The sequence below is a fragment of the Chiloscyllium plagiosum genome, chromosome 6 (genome assembly GCF_004010195.1).
Source record: "Chiloscyllium plagiosum isolate BGI_BamShark_2017 chromosome 6, ASM401019v2, whole genome shotgun sequence".
NCBI classification, from domain to species: domain Eukaryota; kingdom Metazoa; phylum Chordata; class Chondrichthyes; order Orectolobiformes; family Hemiscylliidae; genus Chiloscyllium; species Chiloscyllium plagiosum.
Window position 1 is genome coordinate 97,238,401 of NC_057715.1, and position 27,237 is coordinate 97,265,637.

The 27,237-nt window shown below is 39.6% G+C and overlaps 1 protein-coding gene across 2 annotated transcripts in view; it reads left to right on the forward strand.

The window, feature by feature from the left end:
* LOC122550853 (proteasomal ATPase-associated factor 1-like) overlaps positions 1-24,137 on the forward strand; it is a 46,716-nt gene extending 22,579 nt beyond the window's left edge. For both annotated transcript variants that reach the window (XM_043692197.1, XM_043692196.1), the window contains 5 exons: positions 5,292-5,383; positions 12,263-12,378; positions 20,026-20,108; positions 21,662-21,744; positions 22,314-24,137. In XM_043692197.1, the coding sequence (XP_043548132.1) occupies positions 5,292-5,383; positions 12,263-12,378; positions 20,026-20,108; positions 21,662-21,744; positions 22,314-22,391 (452 nt within the window). In that variant the 3' untranslated portion in view covers positions 22,392-24,137. The remainder of the gene's footprint in view (positions 1-5,291; positions 5,384-12,262; positions 12,379-20,025; positions 20,109-21,661; positions 21,745-22,313) is intronic.
* The last annotated feature ends 3,100 nt before the right edge of the window (positions 24,138-27,237 follow it).

Consider the following 27,237-nt stretch of genomic DNA (forward strand, 5'->3'; position numbering starts at 1 on the left):
AGAAACTTGTTCACCCAGAGAGTGGTGGCTGTGTGGAATGCTCTTCCCCAGAGGGCAGTGGAGGCCCAGTCTCTGGGTTCATTTAAGAAAGAGTTGGGTAGAGCTCTCAAGGATAGTGGAATCAAGGGTTATGGAGATAAGGCAGGAACAGGATACTGATTAAGGATGATCAGCCATGATTATTTTGAATGGTGGTGCAGGCTCGAAGGGCAGAATGGCCTACTCCTGCATCTATTGTCTATAACAATTAGAGCAATTGGTTTTTGTACCACATAAATAGAGCTGTGTTGTTCACGTTACAAAAAAAAAACTACGTTGCAGAATGTAATCCCCAAATACTAATAAAAAATCCTGAAATCCAATGTAATAAAAATGAACTTAATTTATTCTTCACCTTGAAGCAATGGCCTTGATGGAGGCCTTCATTCGGGGCTGTTTTGCAGTTGTTTGAGTTTTTGATTTGTTAAGTTTTTTTTAGCAGCTGTGTCAGCTGTTTAAAAAGTCATGAGCTTTACTGAGATTTGTAGGTTGGCATGTTTGCAGTTCCACAGTGGCATGTTGAAAACTCTCATGATGCATCTTTCAAATAAACACAGAGTTTGTCGACAGCAGCTCAAAAATCCAAAATTCAGATCCAAATAAAATTTACAACCCAAATCTTAGGTTCCAGATTTAATTAGGGACATTTCTGGCAGATGTTTCTAACAAATGATGCTCCATGTATTAGATGAATGAGAGGTGATTTAATCGAAACATATAATTTTCTGAATGGGCTTGACTGGGTAAACACTGAAAGGTTCTTTTCCTGACTGAGGAATCTATAACTTATGGGCACAGATTCAGAATTAGAAACATAGAATCCCTACAGTGTGGAAGCAGAGTATTTGGCCCATGTCCACACTGACCCTCTGAAGAGCATCCCACCCAGACCCACCCACCTACCTTATCCCTGTAGCCCTGCATTACCCATTGCTAATGCACCTAACTGGCATATGCCTGGACACTGTGGGAAATTTACCATGGCCAATCCACCTAACCTGCACATCTTTGGGCTGTGGGAGGAAACTGGAGCACCCTGAGAAAACCCGCAAAGACACGGAGAATGTGCAAAGTCCACACAGGCAGTCACCCGTGGATGGAATTGAACCCCCGTCTCTGGCGCTGCAAGGTAGCAGTGCTAACTGCTGAGTCACTGTGCAGCCCCATTTATTTATAATTTCAGATTAAGTTGGGAAGTTTCTACACTTAACACATTGTGAATATTTAGTGTGTTCGACTTAAGAGAGTTATGGATGTCTATCATAGAGTTTTGGTATCTCAAGGAATGGAGGGATATGAGAATCAGACTGGAAAATGATATTGTGGCTTCTTAACTGGGATCCTATCATCAATCCGAGCATCCTTGAACGGATCCCACAGCACGTTATGTGCCATGAGCTCAGCAATACTCCATCCTGGACGAAGTAAAGAAAGCCGTCCACCAGCTTAAGAACATTGAGGATGCTAGAGCAGACAGTATCCCCTTTGAGGCATTGATGTGGGGAGGCAAAGATTTCCTGCTGCAGTTACACACCCTTGTCTGCCTTATCTGGAAGGAGAATAGCATTCTGGGAGAGCTTCGAAATGCCACATTCATGAACATTTTCAAAAAAAGGGAACGGGTCTGACTGTGGTAACTCTAGGGGAACCTCCCTGCAGTCTCTGTTGGAAAGGTCATTGCCAAGGTCCTCTCCAACTGTCTCCTCCCTGAGACTGATAAACTCCTCCTGGAATCACAGTGCGGCCTCTGGCCACGGAGGGGCACAATCAACATGATTTTCACTGTGTGACACTGGCAGGAGAAATGCAGAGTAAAGAATCTACCCCTGTACATGGCTGCCTTCAACTTTAAAAAGGTCATCAACACTGTCAACCAGGAAACATTATGTGTGTCCTTTTCTGCTTTGGCTACAGCACGAAGTTTGTCACCATCCTCCACCTGCTCCATGATATGGAAAGTGTTGGTAATGACAAATGCTTCCACCACCAACCCATTCCCCATTTGGACTGGTGTCAAGCAGAGTTGCATCATTGCTGCAACACTTTTCTCGATCTAACTCACTGCAATGCTTTACCTCACTGCCGACAAGCTTCCCATTGGATTGGAGCTAACCTATAGAACCAGCGAGAAATTATTCAACCTCTGCTGCCTTCAAGCCAAAAACAAAGTCACACCAACTCGTGTCATCAAACTGCAGTATGCAGATGATGCTTGCATGTGTGTAAATTCAGCGGACAATCTCCACTTTATTGTCAATATCCTTACAGAAGCAAATGAGAGCATGGGTCTCAACCTAAGCGTCTGCAAGATGAAGGTCCTCCACCAACTTGGCCTGGCATTGTAGAGTGAACCCCCAATTATCAAGGTCAATGGGGAGGCCTTCGAGAACATTGGCTACTTCCAATACCTCGAGTGTCCGGTCAACCAAAGTAGTTATTGCTTAAGAGATCCAGCACTGTCTCCATTGTGCTAGCACAGCCTTTGGTCCTCTAAGGAAAAGCATGTTCAAGGACAACAACATCCGATCTGACACCAAGTTTATGGTATACACAGCTGTGATGGTACCCCTCCTCTAATGTGGCTCTGAGATGTGGACTGTCTACAGCAGACACCTCAAGGCACTGGAGCACTACCATCAACTTTGCCTGAGCAAGATCCTGCAAATCCACTGAGAAGAAAAACACACCAATGCCAGCGTCCTCTACAAGACCAACATCCCTACACTGAGGCACTGACCACCCTTGATCGGCTGGGCACGTCTGCAAGACCAACACGAGCAGATGCTCTACTGCCAGCTCTGAAACAGCAGGCGAGCGCCAAGTGGACAGAGGAAGCGCTTCAGGGATACCCTCAAGGCCTCACTCGCATTTCCACCAACACCTGGGAATCACCGGCCCAAGACCGTGCAAAGTGGAGGAGGAGTATCCAGGACCTTGAGACTTGCTGCTCAAGGAAGCCAGGCAAAAACAGCCTAAGGAACACGCTGCCACACCAGTGCACTATCCACCCCTTCCCAGGATCACTTTCTGCCCCAGGTGTAGCAGAGTCTGCAGAAGCGGCATCAGACTGTACAGCAACCTATGAACTCTCACTGAAGGTGGAAGTGAGTCATCATCGACTGTGCGGGACTACCAATGATGATAATTGAACATCAAGACTGAGATCAATAGAGCATTGTACCCCAAAGAATGGAGGGATATGGGAACCAGACAGGAAAGCTGTGTTGAGGCTTAAGATCAGCCATAATTGTACTGAATGATGTGTAGATCTAGATCTTGATATGCAGGGGAAAATTTCAAAGTTTACAGACGATACAGAACATGCAAGTGCTGAGGAAGACAGTGTACAACTTAAACGCACAGAGAAGTTGGTAGAATGTGCACCTGGGTGGTCGATGAAGTTCAGTGAGATTTGAGGTGATGCATTTTAGTAGAAAGAACGTAAACAGAAATATAAGATATGCGAGAGACAATTCTTACGAGGATGCACAGCAGAGGGCCCTAGGTATATATGTACATAGATCATTGAAGATGGCAGGTGGAGAGAACAGTTAATTAAACACGCAGTATTCTGGGCATTATTAATAAAGTACAAGAGTACCTCGTGTATGTAGAGTACAAGAACATAAGAACTAGGGGTAGGCAATTCAGCTCCTCAAGCCTGCTTCACCATTTGATAAGATTATGGTTGATCTCATCTTGGCTTCAGTTCCACTTTCATGCCTGGTCTTCAAACCCTTTAATCAACTATTAATTAAAAATCTGTCTAACTCCTCTTTAAATGTACTCAATTTTTCAGCATCCACCACACTCTGGAGTAGTGAAATCCACAGATTCATGACTGTTTGAGAGAAGTAATTTCTCATTTGTTTTAAATCAGCTACCCTTTATCCTAAGGCTATGACTACTTATTCTAGATCGCTGACCTGAGGGAACATCCTTTCTCTTATCTACTTTGTCAATCCTCCTAAGCTTCTTCTATATCTTAATTAGATTTCCCCTCATTCTCCAGAGTGTATAGGCCTAAACTATGCAATCTCTCTTCATAAGACATGCCCCCTTACCTCTGGAACAATCTAGCAAATTTCTTCTGAACTGCCTCAAATGTAACTGCGTCCCTCCTCGAGTAAGAGAACCAAAATTGTGCACAGTACTTCAGGTGTGATCTCACTAAGGCCTCTTATACTCTATTTCTTTCACAATACATGTTAATATTCTATTTGCCTTCCGTATTACCTGTTGTAGAGCAAGGAGATTATGCTGGATTTGTACAGGACACTTCTGAGATCTCATCTGGAGTATTGTGTGCAGTTCTGTGCACCAGACTACAAAAGTAAAGTCACCATAGATCTACCAGACCACAGGGCTGCTCTCATTAGAGGTGTTTAAACATGAGGGTCACCACGCCTCAGGCGTGGAAAGGTTGAGAAGGAGAACTCTTCATGGTAACATCAGCAGATGCAAGAATTGAACCCATGTTATTGGTGTCATTCTGCATTGCAAACTGGCCAACCAACCAATTGAGCTAACCATCTTTACCAGAGTGTAGGAAGGATGGGAACTTAAAAGAATGGTTCCAAGGATGAAAAACTTCAGTGATGAGAAGAGATTGGAGAGGTTGGAATTGCTTTCCTTAGCAACAAGAAAACTAAGAGGAGATTGAACAGAAGGTTTCAAAATCATGAGAGGTCTGGATAGAATTGGTAGAAAGAAACTATTCTCACCCATGAAAGAATCGAGAAGTGAGAGCGCACAGGCTTAGTGATTTGCGAAAGTAGCAAATGTGAGAAAAAACTTTATGGTTTGGACTTGGAATGCACTGCCCAGAAGTGATTTGAATAGAAACAATATGTTAGGGTATGGAGGAAAAGCAGGAGAATGGCACTAAATCATAATTAAAGAGCCAGTGCTCTTTTACATGATGGGCCAGATGGCCAATTTCTGAGCCATAAGACTTATGTTCTTCTGCAAATGGTGGAGTAGGTTATTCTGTTTCTGTTTCTTATATCCTTATGCTGTGATGCATGTGCTTTTACTTGTATGTACCATTGTGAAGAAAAAATGACATAGAAATTATACAAAGAAATATTCATTATATATTATGTTTAATGGCATGATATTTGCTAATAGTGAATGATAGCTCACAAAAATGTTGAGGTCTTCAAATTAATGTGGGCATCCAAATTTAATTCATGTTTGAAATATTATTCTTTTCAAATTGTCATATTTTAAAATCAAACTCTGCTTACCAGGTGAGCGTGAAATAGGGACAGAGGGAAAATTGTTACTTTTAGCCCGTGAAGACAGAAAACTGCAGAGCATCGGACTTCTCAGTAGGCAACCAGTAAGTGCTTTTTATTGTTTGTAAGATTGAGCCTTTTATGCTAACCTGATATATTGATTCAGATTGTACATACTGTAATAACGTGGGAAAAACTTGAATATAAAATACAGGTTTTGAGACTTCGGCCCAAATTAAAGTAGTTACAGCCATTAAATGGTAGTTACTGTTGTAATGTGGGGAATGTGGCTGTCAATTTGCAAATAGCAAGGTACTGCAATGAGTTAATGACCAGATGATCTATTTGAGAGATGTTGCTTGAAGGATTAATATTTGATTAATAAAATGTTTCAGCTTTTAAATTATGGATGAGATAATTTATTTTTATTTAGAAGTCATGGGTTTCCACATGTATTTCCAAATCAAACATTCAATTGGAATCAAACCAAGAACGCCATAAATATCGCCAAGTAATAAGGTACAATTATAGAATTAAAAGCTTGAACTCTGGTTACTAGCATTATGATTGGAACTAGTGGCACACTGAAGCAGCCTAATGAGACTTTATAAACAGAAGCAAAGAATACAAAGGCAAGGAAGTTTACTTCGTGAATCGCTGGTTAGGTCACAACTGGACTATTGTAGTCAGTTTCTGCAATGCACTTTCGGAAAGAAGTCAAAGCTTTAGAGCAGTACAAAGTTGACAGTGAGTTGGTATGAGAATTCAAAACTTCAGTTACGAGAAGGGATTGGAAGAGCTGGCGAATTGTGTCCTTCGAGCAGAGGTAGTTAATGGGAGTTGGCCATTCAATCCTTTTGAGCCTGCTCCACCATTTGGTGAGATGATTTATGTCAACACCATTTTCCTGCGCTATTCCCGTATCCCTTAACATTTTTAATTTGTAGAAATCTATCAATGTCAATCTTGAACATACGCAACAACTGGTCTCAGTTCTAAATATATTCTAAGATTCTGTTCCCTGATTCTAGATACCCAGCTAAGGAAACATCCTTCCTGCGTCCACCGTGAATTTTCTGTGCCTGTTTTATTCCTTTAAACTTCAAGAATAAAGACCTAGTCTTCTTAATCTTTCTTCATGGGACTATCTGTCCAATGCTGGAAATAGTTTGGTGTACCTTTGTTTCACTCCCTCTATGACAAGCATATGTCTCCATGGGCAAGGAGATCAAAACTTCAGACATTTCTTCAAGTATGGTCTCAAAAAATGGCTCTGTATAATTGCAGTAAGAAATCTTTATTTCTATGCTCAAATCCTCTTATAATAAAGGCTCCCTACTATTTGCCATCTTAATTGCTTGCTGTACCTGAATGGTAAACTTCAGCAACTGATGGACCAGGGAACCCAGGTCCTTTTTGAAATTCAATGCTTTCAAGTCCCTTGCCATTTAAGAAATATTGTTATTTCTGTTTTTCCTACGAGTGTGGAAAGAATTGTATTCCATCTGGAAGCTTTTTGCCCATTCACTTAGCCTCTCCAAATCCCCTTGAAGTGTCTTTGCCTTCTGCTCACAACTCCTTCTCCCAATAAGTTGTACACCTGCAACTTGGAAATATAACTTGTAATCCCTGTATCCAAGTCATCAGTATGACGATTCTGACAAGCTGAAGCCCAAACACTGATCCATGTGGTATTCCACATTAAGCTTGCAAATCTGAAAATGACCCATTTGTTCCAATGTTCTGTTTTCTATCTGTTAATTAATTCTTAATCCGTGCCAGTATATTTTTCCACAGTTCCATTTGCTCTAATTTTGTTTACTGATCTCTCGTGTGGAACCATATTAAAAGCTTTCCGAAAGTCTAATTATTACCATATTATAAATTAATTGCAAAAGCCCATATTATTTGCAATCAACCTAGTTGGATATGTCTGGATCGGGTAGGACTTGAACCTGGGCTTTTATACCCTGATGTAGGGGCAGTACCATTGCATCACAAGAGCCCTGGAACTCAGCTCTTTTCAAATAGTCATATCTGGATATAGTTAAATCAACCTGTTCAGATATGTGTTACGACATGGAGATGAACCCCTCTATTAAATAAACCAAACACCCAGAAAAGCTGGCCTCATAATCTGTTGAAATATTAGTGACAGAAAACTCTGAAATCCTACTATTTAAAGAAATAACGTCAGTTTATTTTCTAATTCTAAAAGTGAACATTAAACAAAAACTATTCATAAATCTAAGCCCCCCCTTTTTCTCGACTGCTTACTATCTGCCTCCAACTCTATAACAATATGCTGTTCCAATAAGACAGTTATTAAAATTACATCAACTTAATTTCAAAACCACACAGTCTCTGTCGAGTTCTGTGTCTTCACTCTTCTGGCTGCAAATCTCCCTGTGTCATTGTTTGTCTTTTTATTTGGGTATGTTTCACCAGAAAAGGTACCTCAGTGTTTTCTAATTTCTTTGAGGGAAAGATGTTAAAGATGGGTAATTTTTCTTTCTATGGCAGTTGCACTCTGACCAATTTTCAAAATGTCCGTATTCTTATATCCCCAATATCGGATCGTCTCATTGTTTCAATGTTGGTAAAACAATAAGTTCAAACTCAATTGGATTTTAGTATCCTGGTGCATAATTTAAACTAGTTAAGCTCGAATTGTCGTCCAAACAGCAACCAAAATTCAGGTATCTATTTCACAGCCAAATGTTAGACATTTTCAATTTTCCAGTCCACTCTGGAACTGCCATCTCGTCATATACACAACTGTTGTAATCTCTTAGTCCAGAACAGCATTCTGTCTCTTTAAGGTGCAGTACATATCTTCAACTTCATACTATGTTATAACACACCTTTTGAGCAGGTGGGATTTGAACTTGGGTGTCCTGGCTCAGTTATGGACACTAGTCCTTTCTCCTCATACATTTTTTTAAAAATCAAATTGTCACTGGATCATGTTACTTAGACAGCTAAAGTATGGTTAGTCCAGTTAAGATTCTGTTGAATGATAATGCTGAAAATGGGGATATTGGGAAATTCAGTGGGGGTAGCACCATTGAATGTCATGGGGCAATCAGATTGTCTCTTATTGAAGATGGTCATTGTCTGGCATTTGTATAGCATAGATGTTACTTGCCACTTTTTAGCCCAAGCCTGGATATTGTCATGAATGAGCAGTCATCGGTGACCATCCCTACTTCTGGCATTATGATGGAGGGAAGTCATTGATGGGGTGAGGACCTGGAGATGTCCTGGAGCTGAGTTGACTGATCTCCAACAACCACAATCTTAGTCCAAGTACTTTACCTCTGATTCTCATTGACTTGAATTTTGCTAAGGCTTCTTGATGTCACACCCAGTCAAATGTGGGCTGATTTCCTGGCTTAGAGGTAGGGACACCACCACTGTACTATGATACCCCCCTTTATTGTGTTTTAAACATTTTCAAATCTTTCTGCTTAGAGATGTACACTACTCGAGAGCAGTTGAGACTTGGACCCTGGCCACCTTTCCCAGAGGTAGTGTCAGTGCACTGCATCACAAGCGCCCCTGAAGAACTTGGCTCTTTTTTCCTCTTGAGATGCTATTGTGCATTTCTGAACATTTTTATTTTGCCACTGCAAAATCTGTATGTTATTAATTCAGCAAACAATATCTTGAAAAATGTCCATATTACTGAGAAGGAAATGATGGATGTCTTGAAACACACAAAAGTAGATAAGTCCCCAAGACCTGATCAGGTGTACCCTAGAAGTATGTGGGAAGCTAGGGAAGTGATTGCTAGGCCCCTTGCTGAGAAATTTATATCATCAATAGTCACAGGTGAGGTGCCAGAAGACTGAAGGTTGGCTGACATGATGCCACTATTTCAGAAAGGTGGTAAGGGCATACCAGGAACTATCGACCGGTGAGCCTGACTTTGGTAGTGGGCAAGTCGTTGGAGGGAATCCTGAGCGACAGGATGTACATGTATTTGGAAAGGCAAGGACTGATTAGAGATAGTCAACATGGCTTTGTGCATGGGAAATCATGTGTCACAATCGATTGTGTTGTTTTGAAGAAGTAACAAAGAGGATTGATGAGAGCAGAGCGGTAGATGTGATCTATATGGACTTCAGTAAGGCGTACGACAAGGTTCCCCATGGGAGACTGGTTAGCAAGGTTAGATCTCGTGGAATACAGGGAGAATTAGCCATTTGGATACAGACCTGTCTCAAAGGTAGAAGACAGAGGGTAGTGGTGGAGGGTTGTTTTTCAGACTAGAGGCCTGTGACCTGTCGTGTGCCACAAGGATCGGTGCTGGTTCCACTTCTTTTTGTTATTTATATAAATGATTTGGATGTGAGCATGACAGGTATAGTTAGTAAGTTTGCAGATGACACCAAAAATGGAGATGTGCTGGACAGTGAAGAAAGTTACCTCCGATTACAACAGGATCTTGATCAGATGGGCCAATGGGCTGAGGAGTGGCCAATGCAGTTTAATTCAGATAAATGCGAGTTGCTGCATTTTGGGAAAGCAAATCTTAGCAGGACTTATACGCTTAATGGTAAGGTCCTGCTGAACAAAGAGACCTTTGGGTGCAGGTTCATAGCTCCTTGAAAGCGGAGTCACAGTAGATAGGGTAGTGCAGAAGGCATTTGGTCTGCTTTCCTTTATTGGTCAGAGTATTGAGTACAGGAGATGGGAGGTCATGTTGTGGCTGTACAGGATATTGGTTAGGCCACTTTTGGAATATTGCGTGCAGGATGTTGTGAAACTTGAAAGGGTTCAGAAAAGATTTACAGGGATGTTGCCAGGGTTGGAGGATTTGAGCTATAGGGAGAGGTTGGATAGGCTGGGGCTGTTTACCCCAGGAGCATCGGAGGCTGAGGGGTGACCTTAAATAGGTTTATAAAATCAAGAGGGGCATGAATAGGATAAATAGACAGTGTCTTTTCCCTGAGATGGGGGAGTCCAGAACTAGAGGGCATAGGTTTAGGGTGAGAGGGTAAAGATATAAAAGAGACCTAAAAGGCAACCTTTTCACACAGAGTGCTATGTGTATGGAATGATAAGGTGGGGAGAGGGGAAATTAAGAAACTGGTGAAATCTATGTTAATGCAGTGTGGTTGGAGGGTCCCAAAGCGGAAGATGAGGCATTCTTCCTCCAGGCGTCAGGTGGTTAGTGTGTGCCAATAGAGGAGGCCCAGGACCTGCATGTCTTTGTCGGAGTAGGGGGGCAGTTGAAGTATTCAGCCATGGGTCAGTGGGGTTGGTTGGTGTGAGTGTCCCGGAGATGTTCTCTGAAGCGCTCTGCAAGTAGGCGTCCTGTCTCCCCATTGTAAAGATGACTGCATGGGGAGCAACGGATACAGTAAATGACATGTGGAAGTGCCAGTAAAACTCTGATGGATGTGGAAGGCTCCTTTGGGTCCTTGGACGGAGGTGAGAGGGGAGTGTGGCCACAGATTTTGCAATTCCTGCACTGGCAGGGGAAGGTGCCGGGAGGGGAGGGTGGATTGGTGGGGGACATGGACCTGACAAGAGAGTCGGGGAGGGAATGGGCTTCTTGGAAAGTGGATAGGGCTGGGAAGGAAAATATATCTCTGGTGGTGGGGTCCATTTGTAGGTGGCAGCAATGGCGGAGGATGTGTAATAACATCTCTGAACATGTTGATTAGAAAACATTTTTGAGCCTTAAAGAGATATTTAATTCGAACTCTGACAACCTAATTCACTACAGTCAATTTGTCCCTCATATCTTCAATTTCTTTTGTATAGATTTAAGATCATAATTTATGATTATTACATTTGGAAGTGATTTGTTCAATGTTCTATCATCTTATGATCAGTATTCCCAAAGGTTCCTTTACAGCACGATTATTAATTCATCCTTTTTCATTGCCCAATACTAGATAGAAGCTTTCAAAATTATGTAATATTTTGATATAGCAAATAAAAAGCAACTGTTTCCATAAGAAAGGTCCATACCCAGAATACACAGGTTGGTAGAATTAATAGAACTGAGATGAAGAGTTTTTTTAAACCAAGGTTTTGATCAGGAATGCAATGCCTGAAAGGGAGCTGGAAAATGATCCATTAATCATTTTCAAAAGGGAGTTGATAAATGCTTTTAAGGGACACATTTGCAGGGCTACTGCGTAAAAGGGCAGGCAGGTGGGTCAACTTAGCCCTTTATAAGAGCCAGAACAAGTGGTATTGCTGCATTGTTTTATGGTTCTTGGACTGAGCAGAAATCAATATAATGATAGTAGTTCACATAAAAGTAAAACACGTTATGAAAATAGCACAAATATTTCAGTGAGATAGGGAACAAAAAAATAGTTCAAATAAATATAACTCTTAATGCAAATACCAAAGTACTATACAAACAAAACATTCAGTGCAAGAATGAAGGCTCCTTTCCTCTATTATTCTGTACTGAAACTGTTTTGATACATTCATGCTTCGCATATTGATTTCCAATAAAAGAAACTTGTAGGAATGTATGCCTTAAAATATTTTAGTGTTTACGTCAATATTTAAGATCATATCAAGACCACTATAATGCATGTAGTTAGATATGAATGCTGAATGCCAATTTATGTTGTGATTTAATATCGTTTAATCTGGTGGGTTGTGTCATGAGTTCTCCTGAGGGAAATTAAATATGTTTGGCAGCTTGAGCTGCAATCTTGTATTTGTCTCTAAGCAGTTCTTTTTGTCAGGGAATGTGACAGGAATTAAAAATGATGACATTACTTTTTGCAAAAGGAAAGAAGGACTGATAAAACAAAAAAAAAATCTGTATGCAGAGGCATTGCTTTGAGGTTGAAATTAGCTTTGTTTTGAGGAATGTGGAGTGCAATCATAGTGTCTCTTGATATCTTTTTAAATCTAGAAATGCCATCAAATACCTCAAAGCCCTAACACATTCAGTCTAAAAACAACAGATATATCTGACATATTTCTGTATTGTGAATTTTCAGATATTTATGTTTGAGGGATCCGATGCTTTCAACTGTTGTACATTCCTTTCAAGTACATATATCCTTGCAGGAACACAGGATGGTAACATTTATCAGCTGGATGTTCGCAACACAAAGTAAGTATACTGTGTGGTAATACCCTAAGTCAACTTGGTGATTAGCTTGGATGTTCAGTTCTTTTTGTGATTATGTTGTCCCACTTTTACAAAATCTTTTAAAAGCACAGATTGGTAAATGGTAGAAAGCGGTGTTTTACATGGATCGTTGCTAGAACAATTGTTCACTGTTCGCATAAAAGATTTGCATTTAGGAATCAAAGGTACAATTTCAGGATGACACCAGGTTGGGGTGCAGTTAATATAAAAGAGGATGGTGAAAAAAGTGGAATTCACTGTGAAAGGGGATGATTGAAATGAGTAGTTCTTGAGTTGAGGGGAAGGTAGATTAATACCAGGGGATAAAGGTCTCTAGACTCGCTGTTGTTAGATGAAGGGTGTGAGGAGATTTGTGTGGAGCATAAACACTTGCCTGTTAGACCAAATGGTTTGTTTATAAGTTATATCATTAAGTTGTAGATACTTAATGATATTTTGTAACTAGTTGATGGCACTACTCAAGAAAAACATGCTTATTCTTTTCACTTAAATTTAGCAAATATCTTTAAATTTGGTTTTTAGCTAGTGAAAATCATATGGCGAATTGGAGAAAATTCCTTTGAAGTTTTAGTATTTAAATAGGTTTTAATTTGTATTTTCCATCTATGCCTTAGCTGTTCTATAATTCATTGGAAAATGCCTTGGTTATGGGCTGGGTCACATGACCTCAACATGACATTTTGATTGTACACTATAGTATTTAAGCAGCATATCATTATATGTATTCATAACTATTATTGCAGATTGTTATCAGATTGCAAAAGTGTCCTTATCTCACAAACATATTTCTAAGTAGAAGCAAGAAGAAAGTTTATTCGACCAGATCAGCCTAGTTAAGTGATGTGTGAGAGTCTTTAAGAGAATAAAGAGGTTCAGCTAGGGAGCTCAAAAGAGTGGCACTGAAAGCACTGAATGCTGTGCTGCTAATGGTGGGATCTGTTTATAAATATGCTGGAGGTGTGTGGGTGGTGATAGGGTGACCATAATTGGGCAAATATCAGAATTTCAAATGGGCAATGCTGGAGACATAGGGACCATTTTACCTAAGCAAGGATAATTAAGTGAATGTTGATCAGAATGTCTGCAAAAAAAAGATCAAGTGAAAAAGACACTCAGTAGGATCTACACAACAGACAGCTTGAAGATGGAGTTTTTGAATAAGTAGAAGTAAGTGGTCTTACATTTGGAAGTAGAGTTTGGAGTTAGGCTAGGGTTGAACAGAATGGAAAGAATTTCACTTGTGGGCACCAAGGTTTAAGGCTCTGTTCTCGCAGATACTGAACTGGAGAACATTGTAACAGATTGGATCTTTGGGAGATTGTATAGAGTTAGCATACTATTTGCATACACATGAATACTGACTGTATGCTGCTGCTGCTGATGCTGCAGAACAATGTGTAGATAAAGAAGACAATGCCGAAGATAGATTTTCGGATATTATTTGAAGGAGAGCAAAACAGCGATTGCTGGGGCCATCTTCAAATGGGTGTGAATTAAATCATGCAAGGGCAGTTCCATGGAATTGGACAACAAAGATTGAGGAAGGATAGAGTCATCAACTGTAATAGGTACTGCAAAGAATAGGAACAAAGTTATAACTCATCGTCCGAGAAGTCATTCATGTCATTTGGTTAGGACTGTTGTGGTGTTGAAAAGGGTGAAGGCATTTTGTGAAGTTCAGGGTTCTGAGCGGTAGATATGGTACTGGGAGGAGGTTCTTGAAAAGGGAAGGGCAATTGGGGATTGGTTGAATGTCAAGTAAGTTTTTTTTTAAGGAAGCTAACTACTACTTTATGAATAGTGGAATAGTTTGTGAGGGAACAGAACCATCAATTATTGTCAGAAAGGATTTGGTAGTGCGGTTGGGGAGTGGTTAATCAAGATTGGCAGGGGATGAGAGCCTGAGAGGGAGTTCAGTTCAGAGGGAAGCAGAACTGGTGACAAAAAGTAGAACATTTGTGAACAAAGTTAGAAGATAGATGAAAGGAAGGCAGACATCAAATACAACCAGAATGCAGAATAATAGAATAAAAAACAAATTTAAAGGCACTCTGTTTGAACGCATGTAGAATTAACGAGGTATATGATTTTAAGGATCAGACAAGGTAAATGGATATGATTTAGTTACCGTTATTTGGACATAGTTAAATAGAGACCCGGACTGGCTGCTGATTATTTAGCGATACTAGTTATTTAGGATGGAAAGGATTGGGTGGGGGTTAAAAGGATAGCCTTGCTAATAAGGATGAAGTCATCAATTGGTGAAAAAGGATCTTGGAGTAAAGGGTCAAGAAAAAGAATCAGTTTGGGTGGAGCTAAACAACAGCAAAGGGGAAAAAAATTGGTGGGAGTTATTTACAGGTCACCAAACTGCAAGGGTAATGTTATACACAATCATGTAACACGGGTAATGTAATAATAGATGAGATATATGTAGATTGGACAAACTTAATCAGTGCTAATGCTTTGGAAAGTAAATACCTAGTCTGTGTATGAAATGGATTTCTAAAGCACTAGATTGAGGAATCAGCTAGGAAGCAAGCTATTTTAACTATAATAGTATGTAATGAGAAAGGGCTAATTAATAACTTATGCTGTATAGAAATCTTTGGGGAACAGAGATCATAATGTGTCACAGTTTTCTTTTTAGTTTGAAAATGATATAATTCATTTCAATCTGAGAAATTGGAAATATTTAAGGGGCACATTGGTTATGGTGGATTGGAAAAATACAAGAAAGAATTTGACAATAGACAGCTAATGTCTAGTGTTTAACGTATTTTATGGTCCATAACAATTACGTACCCTTCTAAAATGCTAAAACCCAACAGGAAAGGAGATTCAGCCATTGCTAACAAGAGAAGTTAAAGATTGTAATACATCAAACAAAGGAGCTTACAAGCATGCCGGAAAGAATAGGTAAGTTTGAGGATTGGGAGCAATTTAGAATCCAGCAAGAGATGACAGAGAAACTGATAAAGGAAAAAGAGAATACGACATAAAAGCTAGCGAGCAACATAAAAGCTGATTCTAAAAGTTTACTTTTGTATTTTAAAAGGAAAAGATGTGGGCAGTGCGGTGGCGTAGTGGTTAGTACTGATGTCTCTCAACACCAGGGGAACCCGGTTCGATTCCAACCTTGGAAGACTATGTGGAGTTTCTCCCTGGGTCTACGTAGCATTCCTCCCAAAGTCCATAGATGTGCAGGTTTGGCAACACTAAAAATTGCCCATAATGTGCAGGTTTGATGGATTAACTGTGGTTAAAAACCCCATGTTGTGATGGGTGGTTTGGGTCTAGGTGGAAAGGGAACAGGAATAAATCTTTGGTGGATTAGTGCAGACTTGATAGGCTGAATGGCCTCTTTCTACATTGTAAGGATGCTAAGATTAGCAATGACAGTGATGGTCCATTACAGTTGGAGACAGGAGCATTTACAATGAAAAAGAGAGGAATGGTGAAAAAAATGAAACAATTACTTTATTTGCTTTCATGGAAGAAAACAAAAGAACAAATGAGACGTATAGCACAGGAACAGGCCCTTCAGCCCTCCAAGCCTGTGTCAATCATTATGCCCTAACTTAATGAAAAAAACAAACCTTCTGCTCTTATTCAGTCCATATCCCTTTATTCCCTCCCTATTCATGTAACCATCAAGATGCCTCTTAAATATCGCCAAACATGCCTGCTTCCACCACCTATTCTGGCAGTGTATTCCAGGCTCCTCCTATTCTCTGTGTGAAAAACTTCCCTCTCACATCTCCCTTAAATTCCACCCCCCCCCCCCCCCCCACCTTGAACCTATGCCCCCTTGTAATTGAAACTTTAACCCTGGGGAAAAGCCTCTGTCTATACACTCCATCTGTGCCTCTCATAATTTTGTAGACCTCTATCAGGTCTCCTCTCAGTCTTTCCAGTGAAAACAATCCTAGTCTTTTTACCCTTCCTCATAGCCAATGCCCTCGAGACCAGGCAACATGCTGATTGATTAACCTTCTCTACACACTCTGTAAAGCTTTCACATCCTTCTGGTAGTGTGGTGACCAAAACTGCGCACAATACCCCAATGTGGCCTAGCAAGGGTTTTATATAGCTGTAGCATGGTTTGCCAACTCTTACGCTCCATGCCCTCGCCGATGAAGGCAAGCAGGCCATGTATACCTTAATCACCATGGCAACCTATGGTGATTGGGGACCTGCATGCCCAGATCTGACTATATGTTAATGTTACTAAGAGTTCTGCCATTTACTGTATAATTCATGTCTAAATGTGATCCTCCAAAATTCATCACCTCACGTTTGTCTGGATTAAATTCCATCTGCCATTTCTGTGCCTAAGTTGCCAGTCTATCCACATCATGTTGTTTCCTTTCACAGTCTTTGCCACTATTGGCAACTCCACCAATCTTTGTCATTTGTAAATTTACTAATCAGACCACCCACATTTTTCCTCCTGATTATTTATATTTGCTACAAACAACAGAGGACCTAAGACTGATCTCTGTGGAGCACCATTAGTTACCGGTCTCCGTGCTGAAAAACACCCTTCCACTGCTACTCTGTGTCTTCTACCACCAAGCTAGTTTTGTATCCATTTTGCCAGCCCACCCCGAATCCCACGTGATTTTAGTTTTTGTACCAAACTGCCATCTGGGACTTTGTCAAATGCCATACTAAAGTCTATATAAACTACATCAACAGCCCTTCCCTCATCAATTATCTTTGTCACCTCTTCAAAAATTCAATAAGATTGGTGAGATATGACCTTACCAGTACAAAACCATGCTACCTGTCAGTACCTAGTCCATTTTCTTCCAAATGTGCATATATCTTGTCCTTCAGTTTCTTCTCCAAGAGTTTCCCCACCACAGATGTCATACTCACTGGCGTTCTGATTTCATGAATTATCCCTGCTTCCTTTCTTAAATAAGGGAATAACATTGGCTGATCTCCAGCCCTCTGGAACCTCACCTGTGGTCAAAGATATCTGCTAATGCCCCAGCTATTTTTTCCCTTGCCTCTCGCAGTAAGATGGAATAGATCCCATCTAGCCCTGGGGAATTATCTACCTTAATGCAATTTAGGACATCCAAAACTTAATTGTAGATTTGACCTCAAATAACTGCTTCCAATCCACATTCCCCAGTTCCCATCTAATTTAGATGTAATTGGCCCTTAACAAATTAAGCACCCTTACCTGAGGGCCACTCTTGTCCCTGGCTACATGAAATCTTATGGAGTTATGGTCGCTTAACCCACAGTGCTCTCCTACTGAAACATTGATCACTTGGATAGAAGGTATGAAAAATTGGGAAGGCAATGGCTTAGTGGTATTATCACTAGATTGTTAATCCAGAGACCCAGATAAAGTTCTGGGAACCCAGGTTCAAATCTCACCAAGGCAGATGGTGGAATTTGAATTGAAGAACAACATCAGAATTAGGAGTGTAATGATGACCATGAGTCATTTTCGATTGTTGTAAATACCTGTCTGTTTCACTAATGCCCTTTACGGGAGGAAACTGCTGTCCTTTTCTTGTCTCTTCTACATGTGACTCCAGACTTGAGCAATGTGGTTGCTTCTTCGCTGCCCTCTAGGCAATCAGAGATGGACAATCAATACTGTTTTGTGATTTTAGAGAAGGTTTGTAGCTCAGGTTATAAGTTTGCTCACTGAGCTGGTAGGTTTGTTCTCTGATATTTCGTCACCATGCTAGGTAACATCATCAGTGAGCCTCCGGTGAAGTGCTAGTGTTCTTTCTGTTTGTATCCTGGTCTGTTAAAGTGAGTGATATATCATTTCCGGCTCTTTCTCTCAGAGATTGGTAACTTTGGTCCAAATCGATGTGTTTATTGACTGAGTTTCTATTTGAATGCCAGGCCTCTAAGAATTCCCATGCATGTCTCTGTTTAGCCTGTCCTATGATGGATGTGTTGTCCTTGTCAAATTGGTGTCTTTTTTCGTCAGTGTGTAAGGATCAATACCAGCTTAGCCAAAGATGCCCTCATCCTCTGAATGAATTAAGAAAAAACCCAAAAATGCTATGGAACCAAGGGACATATGAAAATGAGGGACTGAAAGAAATTATTATTAACAAAGAGATAATAGTAGAAAAATTAATTAGAGCACAGATTGATAAATCTGCTGGACCATATTAGCTGTATCCTGAAGAATGCTGCTTCAGGGATAGTGGATGCATTGGTGACTATCTTTCAAAATTCTGTTGATTCTAGATAGGCTCCAGCAGACTGTAAGTAGTAAATATTACTCCAGTCTTTAAGGATGTAGGGAAAGAGAAAACTGAGAACTGTCGACCTGTTAGTTTAACATCAATAGTCAGAGAACTGTTAGAATGTGTTGTAAAAAAAAATGCTAACTTGACATTTAGAAAATAATTATATGGTTGTGCAGGTTCAATGTGGATTTTTGAAAGAGAAATTGTGCTGGACAAATCTGTTGAAAGCTTTTTGGGTATGTCATAGGATAGATAAAAAAAAAAGAACCAGTGGATGTGGAGAATATGGGTTTTCCGAAGGCTTGGGGATAATATACTGTTTAGGATTGAGAATTGGTTAACTGACATAAAGCAGTGTATTTCTGCCCATTCACTTAACCCACTCATTTCCACCTCGTTTTCTCTCATCAAGTTTGGAAGTATTACATTTGGCCCCCCGATTCAGATAATTTAAACACAAGGTGAACAGCTTTGATTCAAGCACTGATTCTTGTACCCTACCTGCCTGTCATTCTGCCATTGATCCAGTTATTCCAACACTCTGCTTTATATACCAAAATAAATAACAAAGACAGAGTAGTTCTTCATGTTGAGAGGCTGGGCAGTGTTAATGTCCAAAAGAACCTGGGTGTCTTCCTTCATGAGTCACAGCTACAGCATGCCGTTAGAAAAGCACATGGTATATTTGCCTTGATTGCAAGGGGATTTGAGCATAGGAGCAAAGCTAGCTTCCTGCAATTACAGAGCCTTGGTGAGACTGCAGCTGTATTGTGCACAGATTATCTAAGGAAGGATTACTTACCATAGAATGAATGCAGTGAGGTTGACCAGATTAATTCTGGAATTGTGGGATTGTTTTATGAAGCTAGTTTGGGTAAACTGAGCTTGTATTCTGAGAAGTTTAAAATAATTAGATCAACTCATTGAAACTTACAAAATTCTTAGAAAGCAAGGGGCAGGCCATTTAAGACCGAGATGAGGAGGAATTTCTTAACTGAAGCTGGTGAATCTTTGAGCTTCTGCAATCCTCTGGGATAGAAAATTCCAATCACTGCGCATGTTCAAGACAAAAAAAAGTTTCTAGATACTAATAATTTCAAGGGAAATGGGAATACCAATGGAAATTGGTATAGAAGTAAGTTATTAGGCATAATCTGTTTAAATCTCAGAGCAGGCTGGAGGGTCAAATGGTCATCTGCTCCTATTTCCTGCATTCCTAAGTGGAGTTGAGTGGTTGAGAATTGAATGCCATAACTTTACATTAGATAGAAAATTGTGCTTACTAGAAAAGCCTCCTGTGCCACAATCTCCTGGAGTGTGTGTTTATATTTTACAAAGGTAGATTTAGCTCACTTTGTTTTTTTGCCTTCAGAACCCCTCTACAGTTGATCCATCGTTCAGGATCCCCAGTGCTTTCTTTGTTGCCCTGTAAAGAAGGCTTTATAGCCAGCCATGGTAAGATAGCATTTGTTTCTCAATTTCCATCTGTTCAGTACACATGCAAAAAGTCAATACAAGAAACATGCTCCATATTAAGAAATGTGATCATATTAGAATATATCCGAGTTAAATATTGAAAAACAGTCTCAACTGGAAATACGTCAGTCATTTTGTCTCTTACAAAAATAAATAAACTTTTAGGTATAGAAACCTATTCCATAACCTATACAGAATATAATAATTTGATCCATTTCCATCTACGTCTACCTTATTCTCCACTATCAACAGTTCACTTTCCTTAACCTCTATTCAACCATCCCACCCTTAGCTCTAGTTGAAGTACTTGATTGCTTGTAGCCGTCTTGAAACTGACTTTAACCTAAGGTAGTTGTGAGTAAACGACCATTCTGGAAATTATGTTAGACATGCAGCTACTTACTGTTCAAGCTTTCACAATTTTTCTTTCTCCCCTGGCTGGCCTTTTGCAATCTATCCTTTGTAAACTTGAAGAGATCCAAAATTGTACTGCCTATGTCCTTACTTGTGTCAAGTCTCATGCACCTATCACACTCCATTCTCCCTGATCCACACTGGATCGCCTCGCAGTCAGACATAGCTTTGATTTTAAAAAAAATTCTCATCCTCGCTTTCATGGCCCCCCCATGACCCCAATTCTTTCGCATCCCTGATCCGTGACTGACGAGGCAGAGTTTGTGTTTGATGACTACTTGCTTCATTACCTGCAGATCTGATAGTTTGGATAAGTTGAGTAGCTCAGCTGAAAACTGGCCAAATTCATCCTAAGAAAGTATGCATGTTGACCATAGATAACCAAGAGACCTTTCAGCTCAAAGTCAACTGCCCAGGAAAGCATGAAGAAGACTATGGAAACAAAAAATACAGAAAGTCAATCACCTAGGCGTCATATTTCTGATCACATATTGACTCTTGGTGATAGCTGGTTGTGAGAACAAGAATAAGCTTGTACTTATGTAACAGCCTTTCAGTTGTTCCTTGCTGACACATGGTAACCATGCTTGTGCGTAAACAATGAAGCTGTACCTCCAAATAAGCAGCTACAGAAGCAGTGGGTGAGGTGTGAGAGTAACATTAAAAAAAAATGGTTTCATGCGAACTGGAAGTTAATATATATTAAACATGTAATAATGTGGAACCAAAATAGAAAATGCTGGAAAATCTCAGCAGGTCTGGCAGCATCTGGAAGGAGAGAAAAGAGCTGACGTTTCGAGTCTAACTGACCCTTTGACAAAGGGTCAGTTAGTCTCGAAATGTCAGCTCTTTTCTCTCCTTACAGATGCAGCCAGACCTACTGAGATTTTTCAGCATTTTCTCTTTTGGTTTCAGATTCCAGCATCCAAAGTAATTTGCTTTTATTATGTAATAATGTGGTTTCTTTATTGGAGCATGGTCAAAGTAGCTGAACCTCCAGGAGGTCTGGATTCAAGTGCCACCTACTCCACAGCTGTGTCATAACAGCTCTGAAACGGTGATCAGAAATTATCCAACCAGCAGCCAAACCTTCAAATCTATCTCACTTACTGTTTCAGGTGATGGAAGTTGTTACATCATTCAACAGGATCAGGATTATGTAATAGAATTTTCTGGGCCTGACTGTGACCCCATTTACAAGGTAAGCAAAACAATAATACTTCATATTTCTATAAATCATGTTTGGTTATCTCAAATATGAGCATTAGAAATGTGGTGTGTAATTTTTCTCAGAGGTTTTAGCTTTTAACTATAAGCAATTGGAAATTCAAACCTCTACTTGTCAGTAACATATTAAACACATCATTTTATATCCAGTATTAAATATGGCAAGTTGCCTCAATTTATGAAAGTACAGAATTTAATTTTGTAAAATATTAATTCAAATTACAATGTGTGGTTTGGGCTTTCATTTAATCCTTGGGGTGACAAGAGCATGGATTTGTGACTTTTTAAAAATATCTGTTTTCAGTTTCTGAATAATTGGATATCAAAATAATTATTTTTGAGTTGAAATTGAGTTGTGAATGTTAAAGATTTTAGTAGAATATATCTAATAACTTAGCACCTGCATATTCTGTTTTTGTTCCTGTTACCAATCTTGGGAATTGTCATTGTTCACCACTTCAGGGATGCCTCTCTGCACAGTACATTTTGACAAATCTTATATTGTTTAATATACTTATTTTTCTAAACATTCTTGTATTTCAGGTAGTTCTGTGGGAGAAGTTTGCCTACACTTGCTCCAGAGATAGCATTGTGAGGAAGTACCAACTGCTGAATTTCTGAACTCTATTATATTGTTCATAAGGAGGGCACTTCAGATAAAGAACTTGAAGCTTAACCTGTTAAATACCATTGTTAAAAGTGCAAAACAATAACATTTAAGCCTTGTGACTGCAGACCAACATGCAGGTCCTGGGAATTGCTATCCGGTATGTATTAGACTCATTAGCATGTACAAGGGGATGAATTCCACAAAAGTTGTTAAATTAAGTACTGCTTTGTAATAATTGCATTATGTCGGTCATTATGAATATTTTTATAAACATGATGGTTTTAAAAAAGTACCATTTTGGAACTACTCAGATCAGGCTGCATCGATGTAGAAAGAAATAAAGTTAATGCTTCAAGTGAATGACCATTCAATATAACTGAGAAAAGTTAGATATGTCAATGCATTTTAAACAAGATGTGGGTGAGACAACATGAAAACAATGTCTGTGAAGGCAGAGGACAAGCAAGATTGAATGATGAGTTTGGTCCTACAAGCAACAATAGCAAATGTGCTATTTCTGAATATGAAAATAAGAGAAAAGCCAAAACATGTAAAGAAGAGTGAACTAAATCGGAGAACACAGTTTATGGTCTGAAATTATAGAACTCATTATCAAGTTCAGAAGGCTACACAGTGCCTCGTTGAAAGATGAAATGCTGTTCCTGAAGCTTCCATTGAGCTTCTCTGGAACAGTGCAGTAGTCAGTGTAAGAGCAAGGTGGAGAATTAAAATGACTGGTTACATGAAGCCCAGTGTTTTGCTTGTGGGCTGGCCATAGGTGTTCCACAAACTAATCATCCACTCTGTTTGATCTTCCCAGTTTAGAGAAGATCACTCTGAGCAGCGAATGTAGTAGACTAAATTGATACAACATTATCAAATGCAATCATTACTTCACCTGGGAGGAGTATTTGGTCTTTTGGTGAGAAGAGAAGTAAAAATGTTGTGACTTCTCTGTTATTACATGGAGCAGTGCGATGGGAAGGGGCTGGATGGTTTGAAGAGTGAATAACAGCACTACAGAGAGAGCAGCCCTTTGTTTCCCAAGCTGTTTTATTCCATTTTTGTTGTATGTTTTGCTTTTACTTTTATTTTTGCTTTCAGACCTACTCTAGGCCCACCTCTTGTTTAGATGAAAGTGGGTACTGCAGATGCTGGCAATTAGAGTGGTGCTGGAGAAGCACAGCAGCTCAAGTAGCATCCGAGGAGCAGGAAAATCGATGTTTCGGGCAAAAGCTCACCTATTGTTTACTTTCTACCTCAATTTTCCATTTAACCCTGTAACCCCATTAACTCTTCTGTCATTTCTGCTTCTCCAACCTTCTACTGCATCACGGACATTTTTCTCTTTGTCCTAGCCACACCTTGCTCAAAATATATTAAATGTCTAACTCTCCCAGTTCTGATTGAATGTCATTGACCTGAAATATTAGAACGTAAGAATTAGGAGCAGGAGTAGGCCGTCCGGCCCTTCGAGCCTGCTCCACCATTCGATAAGATCACGGCTAACCTTTTCGTGGACTCAGCTCCACTTAATTGTGTTCACTATGTTTCACTCTCCATAGATCCAGCTTACCCTACTGAGCATTCCTAGTATTTTGTGTTTTTATTTCAGATTTCTAGAGATCATACTATTCTGCTCTTTGGTGGTAAAAATTACAGTGTGTTCTCCATTCTTTTAAATTGTGTGTGGCAATAATAGAGCTTAGTCCACAGAATTGAGCAATCATTACTGAGAAAATAAAAGTTGTTCTGCAGTTCTGTTTTGGCTCTTTCTAAAAAATGTAATACTTATAGCCATATTGCAGAGCTAAGTTGGCTCAGAATCAATATTGGTAAGATATGTTTCTCAGTATTTTTTTACTTTTTCTTTTGTAATTATGTCTTCCATCAAATTTCATTGTCTTGGGTGGAAATTTAATTTGGTTTTCTTGATGAGCACCTATGAAGGCATGACTTGTAGGCAGCAGAAACTTCTGTTACACCAGTCTATTTATGTGGACCAATGAAAACACGTGAGCTGTACTATGTGCTCGATAACTACCTACAGCAAGTAATAATTATATTGAGCCTTTTACAAAGCCCCTGTCTGCTAGGTGTGACTAAATAAATACATTTGCATATATCTGTGTGGACTTCTGAGGTAACATCAAAAAATATGGATCACCGTTTGTGTTATTGTTGAACTTACATTATTGTACATCAGTTTATTGTATTCATTCATGGGATGTGGATTTCCCTTACTGGGCCAGCATTTATTGCCCATCCCTTGTTGCCCTTGGAAAGGTGATGGTGGACTGTCTTCTGGAACTGCTGCAAACTGTTTGGTGTAGCAACACCCACGATGCTGTTTGTGATGATTTTGACTCGACAGTAATATATTTCCAAGTCAGGATGGTGAGTTTGGATAGAAACTTACAGGTTATGGTGTTCCTATGTATTTGCTGCCATTGTCCTAGTTTGTAGTGGTTGCAGGTTTGCAAGTGCTGTCTAAGGAACTTCTGCAGTGTATCTTGTAGATGATCACTGCTACTCAGTGTCAATGATGGAGGGATTGAATGTTTATAGATGTGCCAGTCAAACAGACTGCTTTGACCTGGATGGTGTCAAATTTCTTGAATGTTATTGGGGCTACACTCGTCAAGGCAAGTGTGGACTATTCCATCATACTGCTGAATTCTGCCTTGTCGGTGGTGGACAAAGTTTAAAAAATCTCACAACACCAGGTTATAGTCCAACAGGTTTATTTGAAAGTACAAGCTTTCAGACCGCTGCTCCTTTGTCAGGTAGCTAATGGAGCAGGATCATAAGACACAGGATTTATAGCAAAAGATCATAGTGTCATACAACTGATGCGATATATTGAACAAACCTCCTTTTAAATTGGATTGCAGGTTTCAATTCATTAATATGCAAATCCCAAAACTACTTTCAAGCCACGTTGTCAAGATAACTTAAGGTTTATAACTTAAAGTCCTTGAGTGACCACAAGGTATTATTATTTAGAAGTTGTTACTTATGGAGTAGACTAAAACTGTGTTTCACCATTTTGAAGACCTGCATAATTTGGGTTTTCTCCAGTAGAAATAGGTCCAAATCAGTTAGTTTTCTTGAATATTGGAATCATTCTTCATGCTCCATTCTGGTTCGTTCTTATATCTTTTTGAAGACAAGGTGTCAAGAATACTACACTTACATTGACTTACGAATTTCAATCTTTAAAACAGAAGATGGTTAGAAATAAAAAAGGTTATTATTATGTTCCAAACCATACTTTTGCTGATTATATAAATTCATTGGTTGATAATCCAATGCAATTCTACTGTAGCAGTTGCCCATCTATAATACAGATATTGCATACCTTCTGTTGCTATGTTTTGACATATCTACTATTTTGACATATCTACTATTTTGAAAAAAATGTGTAAACAAAAGTACAGCAATCAAAACATTCCATGACAATCTTTTAAAATAAATCAAATTTATAGCCTCATTGAAAATTCATCATTTTGATCTCCAGCCTGTTGTACTGCCACCTCAGATATGCAGGAGCCACCTGTATCTCAAATGACTCAGCTTTAATAGAGTGTATAATTCAGTCTCATCCTGATAATTGATCTCAAGTAAAACATATACATCTCAGTGATGGTAGGCGTGGAGAGGAAAACACTAAGCAAGAAGAGAAAATTTTGTTGTGGGATGAAAAAGCAAAACATTGAGTACTTGTTACAATTTGAAATAGTTCTGTATGCTTTATTGGCCTTGTGGCAAAAATGCTGCTTTTGTGAGTTGGCCTATGCCTCCAGTGAACTGAAACTTACCGGTAATTTTATCTGTGTGGTGAATAGGATCCAATGTACCTCTGGACTAACAATATGCCTTTTTAATCAATGTGTTCTCTTGAAAATAACATTATATGCTCTCAAGTAACAAATTCTTTATTTAAAGCCAAAGTCATTGTGACCTTGATAGCAATACACTTAACTGTATGATATAAGCGGCACGGTGGCACAGTGGTTAGCACTGCTGCCTCACAGCACCAGAGACCCGGGTTCAATTCCCGTCTCAGGCGACTCTGAGAGTTTGCACATTCTCCCTGTGTCTGCGTGGGTTTCCTCCGGGTGCTCCGGTTTCCTCCCACAATCCAAAAATATGCAGGTTAGGTGAATTGGCCATACTAAATTGCCTGTAGTGTTAGGTGAAGGGGTAAATGTAGGGGAATGGGTCTGGGGTGGGTTGCACTTCGGCAGGTCGGTGTGGACTTGTTGGGCCGAAGGACCTGTTTCCACGCTGTAAGTAATCTAATAAGCAATATTGTGAGACCCAACGAAAAGAAGTGTTACAACCAGAGTGTTTTGCCGATTATAACTCATGTTTGAAATCTGTAACAGCTACATGAAATTTTTTGGCATATTTGTTGGGAATGATTTAAACAAGTAAACAAAACAATTTTCAAAATCTTGATCATAAAAACATTTTCTTGTCAGTACTAGTTTTGAGCTGGAGTTGTCAGGCAAAGTATTCCCTGTTAGAACAGATAATGGCTTTTTCCCATTTGTGGAAAGTTTACATACATTGTTTGAGGAATAAAATCAATATTGTCTGGATAGGAATAATATGAAGAAGTCAAGTTCTCTTTGAAGCTGGTACCTGTACTCCACACTAAATATTGTATTCACTGACTGATTCCATTGACACAACCAAAAACCTTTCACTAAACTCAATATTATTTATTTGCATTGCACACCTCCTGGAAAGATGATCCTGCCACCTCACCTTAAAAACAGTTGAAGTCTTTTCACATACTAATTAGCAGGAAAGGTCACTTTGCCCCTTGAGCTTTCTCTGCCATTCAAT